The sequence below is a fragment of the Adelges cooleyi genome, unplaced genomic scaffold, assembly GCF_023614345.1.
Source record: "Adelges cooleyi isolate 19-005CV unplaced genomic scaffold, UGA_ACOO_1.1 ACOO_flye_CR_arks_rails_tigmint_CR_PRNA_29, whole genome shotgun sequence".
Lineage (NCBI taxonomy): Eukaryota > Metazoa > Arthropoda > Insecta > Hemiptera > Adelgidae > Adelges > Adelges cooleyi.
The window spans coordinates 202,431-215,721 of NW_026095959.1; the positions used below are offsets into that span (position 1 = coordinate 202,431).

Consider the following 13,291-nt stretch of genomic DNA (forward strand, 5'->3'; position numbering starts at 1 on the left):
CCATACTTGTAATTATAAGTCAACTAGGGTTTAGGGCTGGCCAGACAGTCCTAAGTATTGTCAAATCAATTAAATGTTATTATCTGCAATAGCCAATCATTTTCCTAAATATACATACAACAATAAACGTATTTACCCATGTTGTAGTCGTTTTAACTTTTTCATTCCATTTCACAATCACTATTACTTACTGTAGTTTGTATTACTATAATCTATAAAATATCGGTACGAGACACCGCGCGACACGCTTGTTGTGTATATTGTATTATATAAATATTTGGTGGTCCTGAAAAGGACCGTTTTAAGGGTTTAGAGAGTGTTTTTAACAAATTACGCCTTCTTTTTGGGCGCTGCCGTCTTCTTGACTGCCACCTTCTTCGCCTTGGGTGCCTTGGTTTTGGTGGCCGGCGCTTTCTTAGCCTTGGCCGGAGACTTTTTCGGTTTCGCGGCTTTGGGTTTGGGCGCTGCGGCTACCTTTTTCACCTTCTTGGCGGCGGGCTCGCCGGATTTCGGTTTCTTGGCACCGGTGCTCTTCCTCTTCTTGGCCGCTCCGGGCGCCTTGGACACCGCCGCTTTCTCGGCGACCGGCTTCTTTTTCGGCGCTACCTTCTTCTCCTTTTTGGCTTCGGCGGCCAATTTGAAATAGCCCGACGCTCCGTTGCCCTTGGTCTGGACCAGCTTGCCGCTGGCGACGGCCGACTTAAGGAATTTGCGGATGAAAGGCGCCAGCTTGGCGGCGTCCACTTTGTAGTTGGCGGCCAAGTATTTCTTGATAGCCGGCAACGACGATCCTTTTTTCTCCTTCAGTTCCTCGACGGCCGCGATCACCATCACGGCCGTGGTAGGATGGGCCGGCGCGGCTTTCTTCGCCTTGGGAGAGGCGGACTTCTTTTTCGGCGATTTGGCCTGGGCCGGCGACGAGGCGGCCGGTGCTGGCGCGGCGACTGCGGTGTCGGTCATGGCGAAGCGGTTCGAAATAGACTGCGGCACTCGGGTAAAACGAACGGGCACGGTGCGTATAAGTCGCGTTCGGCCGTCGCGCCGTCCTTATATACTCGTTGCCGTACCGACTAGTAAACGTTTACGGAATCGAATTTTCCGTCTTGACGTGATCCCGTGCCGTTTTATCTCGTTTTTTCCGCTCGAAAATCACGTGACGGCGACAAATCTCGTTCTCCTTAAAGCCAACGTTATAGCGAAGCCGTCGGTCGGTCGAGTTTTCACTTAAAATCGACGGCCGACGTGCCGCAGGAGGTCGTTCCGACCGGTCCGACTATTCGACGATACACCCCTTTCGAGGTCGATTAGGACTCGTTAATTTCGAGTTAAACTAAAAAATCTTTTCGATTCGCAATCGGCACGTGTATTGAAAAATTATCGCGTAGGCTCTATGAGTCTGCGGTATGCAGAGACCGAAGGGGGCGGTGTCGAATTCGGGTCGTTAGTAGTTTTACGTGTCGCGTAGTTATCGTCAAAACTCTATGCGATATTTTGACGGCGGCAACACCGACCGAATCGACTTAAGATTACACCGAAAATAGTAAAAACAGTTTAAATTGTCATTGTAAAAATATATAACCTATTCGGCTATTAAAGCCGCCCCGATTTCTATTAAAAATAAGACTGCCAAACGCTCGACTCTATTTTAACTAAATCGTTAACCGATTCGAACGAGTAAACCGTCGCGATCAAGACGTCCTTACGTTTGTTTAAATTTATTTTATATATTTTCGAAAGTCCAAGACCGATTTATTACGTTTGCTCGACACGTTTTGCCCGTTTACAAAACCGATTACGTTTCAAAAAATTAATATCGGTGTTATTATTTTTAAGTGTTATGATAACGTTTTGGTTTATTCCGTCTTGAAATAAATTTCCATAACCCGTTTTTAACCCGATAAACATAAACTTTATGTGTAGGCCCATTTCCAAAAGTTATCGTTTGCAAGTAATTGCCACGAGGCGTGTAATATTGGACCGTTTGTCGAATAAAAACGTATTATCAACATAACGGTTTTCACATAGGTATTACATATTGTATTTAAAAAAAAAAAACATAATATCGCAATCCCCGGGCGCCGCCGACCGAAAGCCCCGGCGGAGCCGCGTGCGTCCGGCCGAGAGGGACCTGACCTAACCTAACCGACCGGCAGCGGACGGCCGACCGAGAATTAACGTCGAAGCCGGTTCGAACGGCCCGTCGTCGTTTGACTACAGCTAAGGTATCGAGGTTTTTTTAAACTCTAAAACGTCGATTCCGATGAAAAACGTTTAATTCGTCCGACGGTCAATAATTCAAACCGAAACGACTCGACGCGAAAACGGAAAATTTGTCATTAAAAAAACCTAGGAATAATAGGTACGGGTCCGAACGTTTAGAAAATCAGAGACCTTACGGATATCGCGGCTAACGATTTTTTAACGAGAAAAGGCACGGACCGTTTTTTTTATTCAGGGCGTCGCGCTGACCCGACCCGACCGCCGTGTTATCCGTTTCGACTTCATCGACTAGAAACGTATAAACAAAGTCGGCCATTTTTCCCGGCCGTAGCTGTAATAATTTAATATCATTCAGTCGTACGTCGAAATAATACTTTACGGGTCAATCCGGTCCGGACGACGAGTATTTATAATAATAATATTAATAACGTATAGATATAACATTACGGCGGTAAACGGCCGCCGCGTTATCAGCGTTCGTTATCAGTAGTCGCGGCCGCCATAATAATAGTAATAACGGTGTATAGACATGGCGGTCATAACGGCCGCCGCGTTCTCGCGTGATAAGCTGTTATCACCCGTTGTCACGGTCGTCCGGGACGGCGGCGTTTAGCGCCGGACCGTACACGACACGATACAATATATATATTATTATAATATAAATCGTACCGTGTGGTTTTCCTTAAACGATCCACTCGGTCGGGGCTAAACTTTTCGATTGCAAAACGGTATTTAGACAAAAAAAAAAAAACCGCACGTCACGGGTACCCGCGGTCGTTAAAGTCGCCGGTCGAAACGAAAACCGTCGTTCGACGTCGGCGTGCGCTCGGTTCGGTTTCGAATGACGTCACGGCGGTCGTCTTTTTAAATTCGGCGCCGCGATAACCGTCGAAATTGACGATACCGAAAGGAATAGTTTTAAATAAATCCGACCGGGCCGTTTACCCCGTACGCCTCGCCCACCCGCCGGCCGCGCGCGATAAGAACGTGTTTTTACACTGTCGTCCGCGTCCGTACGGTAATAAAAAAATTAACCCCCGCCCACCGCACCTCCGACTGGTCGCGTACGGCGGGGGGAGGGGTTCCCGCGACACAAAACGGCGACGACGTCGGCCGGCGAGCGCGGTAAACACAAACGAAATACATACACACACAAACGGCGCCACACACAAACTTTTCGATTGCAAAACGGTATTTAGACAAAAAAAAACCGCACGTCACGGGTACCCGCGGTCGTTAAAGTCGTCGGTAATCGGTTTCGAATGACGTCACGGAGGTCGTCTTTTTAAATTCGGCGCCGCGATAACCGTTGAAATTGACGATTTCCGAAAGGAATAGTTTTAAATAAATCCGACCGGGCGGCCATTTACCCCGTACGCCTCGCCCACCCGCCGGCCGCGCGCGATAAGAACGTGTTTTTACACTGTCATCTGCGTCCGCACGGTAATAAAAAAATTAACCCCCGCCCACCGCGCCTCCGACTGGTCGCGTACGGCGGGGGGAGGGGTTCCCGCGACGCGAAACGACAACGACGCCGGCCCGTTTACCCCTGGTCCGGCGAGCGCGGTAAACACGGACGGTGCCGCGGCGGCCGACGACGGTAAGGTTAGGTTAGGTTTAATGTTTTCAATTAGAAAATAAACGGAAAAGTCGCGCGCGGCGGCAAAAGCAAACGCGGAGGGGAAGGGGGAGAACGGCGAACGGCGTTTTTTTTTCACGACGACCTTGTAATACACGCGATTGTAAAATTCAAACGTGAAACCGGATTTCATATAAATTTACCCGTCCTTCCGGGGGCGGCGAGACGAGTCGCAATTCGCTATTTTAAAACGCGGCAAGACCTTATCGACGGTCTCGATCGTTGTACGTTTTCCTGAATAAAAGAAATACCCCGTGAAATAAACACCACGATCGGCCGCGTTTATGCGATTTTGTGCAAAAGTCGACTGAAAATACATTCGTTTCGTGTCGTTTGTTACGCCCGGGTTCTATAAAATTACCGTGCCGTATTGTCAGGACCGCGCACCAAGACCTGTACGCGGTGAAATTCCATTTTGCCGCGATAAAAATATTATATTATCGTGTTTTGCACCGACCACCGTGACGAGCCGAGGACGGGAGATAAGACGAAAAACGAGCGACGACCCATCCGTACGGTGTCGTACGTTATACCTATACACGACTAATAATAATATTAATAATGTTATCGGTGTACCGGCGTCCTGGGCGGCGCGGCACGGCCGAGCGAGCGTAGTAGTATACAAACAATAATCAACAGTAACGATAACGTATGGATATAGCGGTCATAACGGCCGCCGCGTTCTCGCGTGATAAGCGTTATCACCGTTGTCATAATATCGTGCACGCCGCCTTTTCGCTTTGAACGTCTAAGGCCCGTTTAGCGTTACGCGTTATATCTATACGCGACTAATATTAATAAAAATAACAAATATATATATATAACATTACGGCGGTGGACGGCCGCCGGGTTATCAGTTTATCAGTGTCCCCGTATAGCACCGGACGCGTTAAACCGTTTGCCGCCGTCGCCGCGCTCGTAGCGACCCGTTCACGTTTGCATACGACTCGATATAATGTATCTATTTATTCCCGAATGTCCGTACAGGCGACCCGCCCGTCCGTCAGTATAATAATATATTGTGCACGCCGTACCGATTATTTAGTAATACGCGTTATATCTATACACGACTGACGATAACGACGATAATAATAATAATGTAACATTACGGCGGTGGACGGCGGCAGTATAGTAGCTACCTGCTCGTGTTTTGCATACGATTTAACACACTACATAATATCGTGCACACCTATCTATGTGACGACTTATCTACGCAGTATTATACGTTATACCTATACACGACCGATAATAATATTTAACAATGTATAGATATAACATTACGGCGGTAAACGGCCGCCGCGTTATCAGTAGTCGCGGCCGCCGTATAGCGCTGGACGCCTCCGTAGTAACCCGTTCACGTTTTGCACACACCGTAATATAACACATCTCGTTATGATCCGGTCACCGGGCTGTCGAGTAATTTATTTGTTGTTCAGGAGTCGGAATCGACGCGAGGAAGATGGATTTAAAATAAAATCGACACTTCAATAACGTTTTAATATTTTATTTACACTCTGTAAAACCTACAATTAACCCCCGCCCTCCGCGCCACCGACTGGTCGCGTGCGGAGGGGGGAGGGGTTCCCGCGACACAAAACGACGACGACGTCGGCCGGCGAGCGCGGTAAACACAAACGAAATACATACACACACGAACGGTGCCGCGGCGGCCGACGACGGTAAAGTCAGGTTAGGTTAGGTTAGGTTAGGTTAGGTTAGGTTAGGTTTAATATTTTCGATTAGAAAACAAACGGAAAAGTCGCGCGAGAGGCGGCAAAAGCGAACATGGAGGGGGGGGGAAGAGAACTCGGTGGAGGCGTTTTTTTTCTACAACGACTCGTGACCTTCACGACGACCTTGTAATTCATACAATTGTGAAACCGGATTTCGTATAAATTTACCCGTCGTTCGGGGTCGGGGGGCAAGACGAGTCGCAATTAGCTATTTTAAAACGCGGCAAGACCTTATCGACGGTCTCGATCGTTATACCTTTTCCTAAATAAAAAAAAAAACCCCGTGAAATAAACACGATCACGAAAATACATTGGTTTCGTGTCGTTTATTACGCCCCGGTTCTATAAAATAGCGTGTGAGCGTGATTTTTTTTGGATTTATCAAAAAAAAAAAAACATAATATTGGCCGCGAACGCGCCGAAAACGGGCGAGGGAGACCCGACCCGACCTGACCGACCGGCGGCGGACGGCCGACCGAGAATTTAACTCCGAAGCCGGTTCGAACGGCCGACTGGCGTTGTCGGAGAGCCCGTCGTCGTTTGACTTCGGCGGTTTCGCTCGCCTAAATAATGTTTCTGACTAATAGAAAATTTTTCTTTAAAAAGACTTAGGAATAATGCGGGTTCGAACGTTTAGAAAACTAAAGATCGTCCTGACGAAATATCACGCGATAAACGAAAAGGCACGGACCGTTTTTTATTTAGGCCGTCGTGCCGCCCTAACCGGACCGCCGCGTTATTCGTTTCGATCTTATCGACTAGAAGTATGTAAACAAATGGGCTTCGGTAGGAAGAGACGGCCGTGTTTTATAGCGTTAGTATTCGTTTTGATATTACCGTGCCGTTTTGTCGGGACCGCGCCGAGACCCGTACCGGTATAGAGTAAAATTCGATTTTGTCCCGATAAAAACGTCGTGTCGTGTTTCGCATATCTGTCTACATAGTATTATACGCTGTACCCGTACGCGGCCGATAATAATATTGACAACGTATAGATAAAACGTTACGGCGGTAAACGGCCGCCGCGTTATCAGTATTCGTTATCAGTAGTCGCGGCCGCCGTATAGCGCCGGACGCGCCAAACCGAGCGAGACGACGGTCGCCGCCTGTGTAGTAGCCCGTTCGCGTTTTGCACACACCGTAATATAATATAACTATGCGTTCCCAAATACTCGTGTAGGCATACCGTCCGCCCGTCAGTATGATATATTGTGCACGCCAAACTTAACCTGACCGTGCGAAAATTTAATTTCGCCCCGGTCAAATCGATCGTGTTTTGCACCACCGTGCCGGGCGGGGATCCTGACCGATTTAGTAGTATTATACGTTATATCTATACAAATAATAATGTTTAGATACAGTTGTTACGACGGCCGCCGCGTCCCTCGTGTGATAACTGATAAGCGACTTCCCCGTGTCAGTAACCGTTATCATCGTCGTCCTGTTCGTGTTTTGCATACGACTTAATATTATACTACATAATAAAGTATATCTACCGCAGTCCGTTAGTATATATTATTGGCACACCGCCTTTTCGCTTTCAATGTTAACCGAGCGAGACGGTAAAAGCCCGTTCGCGTTTTCCGTACAACACGATATAGTATAATATATATACATATATCTATCGTCATCATCGTACCTCTTCCTGTTTTCCATACGACTCGATATAATATATCTATACATACGCCTTTATCCGCACAGGCGTCCGTCCGCCAGTATATAACTACAGAGCTTACTACAGTAGCCCGACGAGAGTCGCTTTCCACGTGAACGAAAAAGTGACGACCGATTTAGTATTATACGTTATGTCTATATACAAATAATAATATAACGGTAATGATAATGTATAGATATAGTGGTTATCACGGCCGCCGCGTTCTCGCGTGATAACTGATAAGCGTCTTCCCCGTGTCCAGTAACCGTTATCGTCGTCGTTGTCCGGGACGGCGGCAGTGTAGTAGCTACCTGTTTGTATTTTGCATACGACTTAATATTATACTACATTATATAGTATATCTATACAGTCCGTTAGTATAATAATATTGTGCACACCGCCTTTTCGCTTTCGGTGTAAACGAAAATTTCCAAGGCCTATATTTCAGCGTCTTGACCGACCGATACTGTCTCGGTTAGGTCCTAGCCAGTCAAGGTAAATAATAGGAAATAGTATAAAAGCCCAAACGTGAGTCACAATGTCATCGTACAAATATACACAATACATACATATTGATAATAAAAAGTAAGCACGAGCTTACTACAGTAGCCCGTTCGCGTTTTCCGTGCAACACAATATAGTATACATACGCCTATATCCGCACAGGCGTCCGTCCGCCAGTATAACGTTGTGCCACATAACGTGTACCTTCGCTTTTTTTTTTTTTTTTTTTTAACTAAATTTCGGGCTCCTACATAGCGAGTACGAAATGTCTCGGACCGCCGTCGGTTGGCAACGTTTCGTGAGATAAAGCTTAATCGTGTATCTACTATCTGCTGCGGTGGTCGTCTGCTTTTAAATAACACACCTTTATCGTTTTGACACGGCAAAAACCGCCGTCCTGTTATCTCGTCGTTTCACGGCCACCCGACTGATTCGTTCATCGTCCCCGGCTACAATCCGTTCAAACGGATTCCGTGTTACAATTTAAATATAACGGTCGTTTGTTCGTATTATATCACACGACCCTTCTTATCTGGTGATAAATTAACACGGTATGATCGTCGTGTTTTGTCACCTAGCGGCGGTCGGCGACCTAAAACGACATACGGTTTAACTATTACACCGGCAGTCGTACACAAAAAACATAATAATATCGTATATACAATCGTTCTTCTGGCGGGCTGTTGTTAATAAAATACATCGTTAATGTAGTCACACTAGTAAACAATAATAAGTAATAACCACCCGATATCTAAGAAATAATTGTAGTATAACGCATGTAGTGGCCCTGAAAAGGGCCGTTTTAAAGAGGATTTGTAGAGTATTGAGACGATTAAGCACGTTCTCCGCGAATACGGCGAGCCAACTGGATGTCCTTGGGCATGATGGTAACACGCTTGGCGTGGATAGCGCACAAGTTGGTGTCTTCGAACAGACCGACCAAGTATGCTTCGCTGGCTTCTTGCAGAGCCATGACGGCCGAGCTCTGGAAACGCAAGTCGGTCTTGAAGTCTTGGGCGATCTCGCGGACCAAACGTTGGAACGGCAATTTGCGGATCAACAGCTCGGTGCTCTTCTGGTAACGACGGATTTCACGGAGAGCCACGGTACCGGGACGGTAACGATGGGGTTTCTTCACTCCTCCGGTCGCCGGTGCGCTCTTGCGGGCGGCTTTGGTGGCCAACTGCTTCCTGGGAGCCTTGCCTCCGGTAGATTTGCGGGCGGTTTGCTTGGTACGGGCCATGTCGGTAGTTCGTAGACTGTGTGTAAAAACTCGAAACGGTCGAATATGTCTCCGCACATTTTTTGCATTGCTGGTTTGGATTGTTCCTCTGTTTCAAGCTATTTGCTTCTTCCAGGGAGTTTGATATATTGGCTTGATTCTCTGTGGATTTTATTTTCCCTGTTTGGTTTCTTCCGTTTGTGTTTTAACTTCCGATGCTGAGGGGTCGTTTGTGGTGACGCTCTCTTGTAGCTGGTCGGGTGGTGATTAGCTTGAGATGTTGGTGGGAGGTGTTTTCAAGCTTCTTGTATACGTTTTGTGTCGCTTTCTTTATGGTTTCTCGGATTGTTGGCATTTTCGTGCTGTTTCTTACTGCCGTGTTGTTCACAAATGGCGCTGGATTTGTTATTGCCCTGAGCGTGGTGTTTTGGACGGTTTCGAGTATTTTCCAACTTGTTTCTGAAAGGTTTGACGCCCAGGCTGCTCCTCCGTACGTCATGATTGGCCTGATGTATAGTTTGTATATTGACAGTTTTGTGTTGATGGAGAGGGGGCTCTTTGAGTTTATGACCGGGAATAGCATTCTCTTGGCTGCTTTGGCTTTTTGGACCGTCTTGTTGATGTGCTGGGAAAAGTTGAGCCTCCGGTCGATTTGAACTCCCAGGTATCTGGTCGAGTGGGACCATTTGATTTGTTGACCTTGCATGACAATCCGTGGTGTGTTCGTCGTGGCTTTGTTGGAGAACATGATAGCGTTTGTTTTCTGGGCGTTGACTGTAATCTTCCATTGTTTGAGCCACGGTGTCAGTAGATTCAGGTGTTCTTGGAGTCGTTTTGACGAGCAGGTGTTCGTTGGGCTCGATGCGTATATTAAAGTGTCGTCGGCGAAGAGAGCGGTCTTGGTTTTGGGATGCCGGGGCATGTCGTCGATGTAGACGGAGAAGAGCTGTGGTGATAGGCTCGATCCTTGTGGGACGCCGGCGTTGATGTGTCTTGGTGTCGATTCAGTTTCTCCGACTCTGACGTGGAATGACCTGTCTTCTAAAAAGGATTTTATGATGTGTACCAGTTGGTGCGGGGTGTCGAGTTTGATTAGCTTATATATTAAGCCGTCGTGCCACACTTTGTCGAAGGCCTTTTCTATGTCAAGGAGTGCTGCTGCCGTTTTCTTCCTGTTGTTCAAGTTGTTTGCTAAGTCGTCAATTACTTTGACTAGCTGGGTCGTCGTACAGTGTTGGGTTCTGAATCCATGTTGTTCGGAGCGTGGTGTGAATGACATTTTGAGTCGATCCAGAAGAAGCGACTCAAAGACCTTCGACATTGTGTTGAGCAGTGATATCGGCCTGTGGTTGGCTGGTATTTTGGCGTCCTTTCCTGGTTTCGGGATCATTATCGTTGTAGCCGTTTTCCATTGCCGCGGGAAGTATTCTTGGCGAATACAACCGTTGTAAATGTGGGCTAGCTGGATAATGACCTTTTTGCTGCAATGTTTAAGGGCGGCGTTTGTGATGCCGTCTGGTCCTGGGGCTTTTTTGCCTGGGAGTCTCTTAATTTTCTTTTGAATTTCCAGGGGCGTGAAGTAAATCGACTTGACGTATGTTTCTGTTCTGTAATTGTCTAGGGTTTGTTGTACTAGTTCGTCTGTTGGAGCGATGACGTCGGCAGGTGGCAGCGAGAATTGCTTCTCCATTGCTAAGGCAAAGATCTCTGCTTTGTTGTCCGCGTTGTAGTGGAGGTTGCCGGTTTGGTCGGCCAGTGGTCGGTCTGCGGGTTTTTTCCGGAGGAGGGTTCGGTTGAGGTTGAAGAGTCTCGTCCATGGGCGTTCGCTGGGGTCAACTGATCCCAGGAAGTTTGTCCAGTTCTCTTCATGGTGGGACTGTAAGAGGTTCTTGACCAAGGCGTTTTGCCTGTTCAGGGCGGTTTTGACCGTGGGGTCCCTTGTCCTTTGCCATCTTGACCGAAGCCGGCGTTTGTAGTCGATTTCCAGCGTGATCGCTCTGGGTAAGTCATATTTTCTGTCAGTCGGTGTGACTGTTGTCGTGTTGTTGTTGAGTGTCTGGGCTATGTTGGAGGTGAGTGTCGTGATAGCTTCGTCAATAGACTCTTTGGTTTCAGTGTGTGGGTTAATGTCCACTGAGTTCGTGAGGTCGGTCATGAATTGGGTCCAGTTGACTGCTCGGAGTGGTTTCGGGGGCGTCAAATGTTCTTTTCCAGTTCGGATGTCCAGTAGTAGGACTGTGTGGTCCGAAGTCAGTTCGTCAGTTAAGTTGTCCAGCTGGTATTGCATTCCGCCCGTCTTTAGTATGGCTATGTCTAGTACGTCTGGGTTGTGGTACGGGATGTCCGGGTAGTGTGTCGGGGAGTCCGGCGCAGCTACCGCAGTGTCGTTTCTTGTGGACAGGTATCTTTCAAGACGCCTACCGGCCGTGTTTGTCTGGTTGCTGTTCCACGTTGGATGTTTGGCGTTCAGGTCGCCTGCCACGATTGTAGGGAGGTTGGAGTTTAGCAGCGAGCATATGTCGCTCGTATCCAGCTGGGTGTGTGGGCTCTTATATGCTGCTGTTAGCCTGAATTCTTTTCTGCCGAGCTGTAGGTGGATAGTGGTGTTCTCGATGGACATCGTTGGAACTTGTACTTGATGGTGGGTGTACTTCTTGTGCACGAGAACTGCCGTGCCTCCGCTCGGGCGACTGTTGTCTGTACGAGTACGGTTTGTCGCGTACGTGTGGAAGTTTGCCAGCTTGAACTTCATGGTGTCCGTCAGGTGCGTTTCGTTTAGTAACATTATGTCTACTTTCTTGTCTCTGGCAAACTGGAGGAGTTGTAGGCGTTTGGGAGTTACGCCTTGGCAGTTCCAAATGAGGATGCGGGTGTTATCCATTGTTATTTAGGATAAGGGGGAGGATTGCCATGATTGTGGCGATAAGAGCGTCCTTCATATCCGTTTTTCCCGAGGAAATGTTGAGTAACAATTCCTGCAGTTTAGCTGCTATTGGTTGCATCACTGCTGGGTTTCCTTTCGTGACCTTGGCGTAGGTTATTCCTGGGGAGACTTGTTGGACGGGTCCGGAGGTTTCCGGTTGTGTTGGAGCTGTAGTTTTTGCGGGTATTCTTGTTATCATTGGCCTTGTGGAACGCTTCTCAGTGATGGCCTTAATGACTGCGGGGCATTTTTTGAAGTTGGCCGTGTGGCGGCCTTCACAGTTGGAGCAGGTTGGTTCCTCTTCCTTGGTCTTGGGGCATTCGCTGGGTCGGTGTGGTCCAGCGCATTTCACGCATTTGGTGGCGAATCCGCAGTTGTGGCTTGAGTGTCCGAATTTTTGGCAATTGTAGCACTGTGATGGGGCGTTTGATTTGTAACGTTCGACTCTGATGGTCATGTAGAACAGAGAGCGAAGTTGGAATATCCCTTTGTTCTCCGGGGAGTTTGGTAGAATTACCATGTGGATTGGCAATTTCTTGTCTGCAGTTCCGAACTGACGGACGCTTTTGGTGGCGAATCCAAGATCTTTCAGTTCTTCGGCGACCTCTACTTCAGTGATGCTGTTGAGGAGGCCTTTAATGACTATTTTGAGTGATTTTTCAGATGGTAGACTGAAGGTGTGAAATTCGGTTCCGGTCACTGTAAGGTATTTTTGCACTATCTTGAAGGCCTCCATGTTAGAACATTGGATTTTGATTTCTTCTTTGCCGAAGGCTTTTGCCTCCACGGCATCTTCGGGCATTGAAGTCATTAGTTTTTTCGCTACAGTCCTCCAGGCGGAGCCTTGGACTATGATTGGCGGTATCTTAATTTTTGGTGTTCGGTCCACTGGAGTGGCTGGCCTTGAATGATCCTCTTCGGAGATACATGAGTTAGCAATCGACATTTCAGTGTCGGAGTTATCCTCTGGTGTGGAGGTGGAGATCGTCGGTTTTTTGTTAGCCCTGGTGGTAGGCGTGGTCTGGTTTCTTTTCCTGTTCTTCTTGGTTTTCACAGTAGTAAACTGCTGTGAGCAGTTGACTTCCGCCATTGCTGCCAAGTAACCTTTCCGGTCGAGTGCCCTGAAAAGGGCAGGTGGGGTTTCTTGGTCAGTCGAACGGCCAGGCGTGGGTAAAATCGGTGTCGTGGCAATGTCGGGGCGCGGCCCAACGACGACGGGATGTCGGTCTGCTGGATGGTGCTGCGGCAATGTGAATGCGCGGATCCACGACAGCAAAGGGGGCGTAGGTGCTGCGGCAATGAGAGGGCGCGGCCCCTCAACAGCTGGGTATTGCGGTACTGTGGTAAGCGTAGCTTAGTCAGAGGACTTGTGTACGGTACTAGAGACGCAATGTGA

The 13,291-nt window shown here is 47.9% G+C and overlaps 2 protein-coding genes across 2 annotated transcripts; both read right to left on the minus strand.

Annotated features, from left to right (window-relative positions):
- Positions 1-330: 330 nt before the first annotated feature.
- On the minus strand, positions 331-960 carry LOC126837764 (histone H1-like). Its single transcript, XM_050571712.1, has one exon. It carries the CDS (start codon positions 958-960, stop codon positions 331-333), a length of 630 nt encoding a protein of 209 aa, XP_050427669.1.
- A 7,568-nt stretch (positions 961-8,528) lies between these two features.
- On the minus strand, positions 8,529-9,060 carry LOC126837706 (histone H3). Its single transcript, XM_050571653.1, has one exon. The coding sequence runs from the start codon at positions 8,991-8,993 to the stop codon at positions 8,583-8,585; it is 411 nt and encodes a 136-aa protein (XP_050427610.1). The 5' UTR covers positions 8,994-9,060; the 3' UTR covers positions 8,529-8,582.
- Positions 9,061-13,291: the final 4,231 nt, after the last annotated feature.

Excerpts from the sequence above, each read along its gene's own strand:
- LOC126837764 (XM_050571712.1), bottom strand. The coding sequence starts at position 960 with ATGACCGACACCGCAGTCGCCGCGCCAGCACCGGCCGCCTCGTCGCCG.
- LOC126837706 (XM_050571653.1), bottom strand. The coding sequence starts at position 8,993 with ATGGCCCGTACCAAGCAAACCGCCCGCAAATCTACCGGAGGCAAGGCT.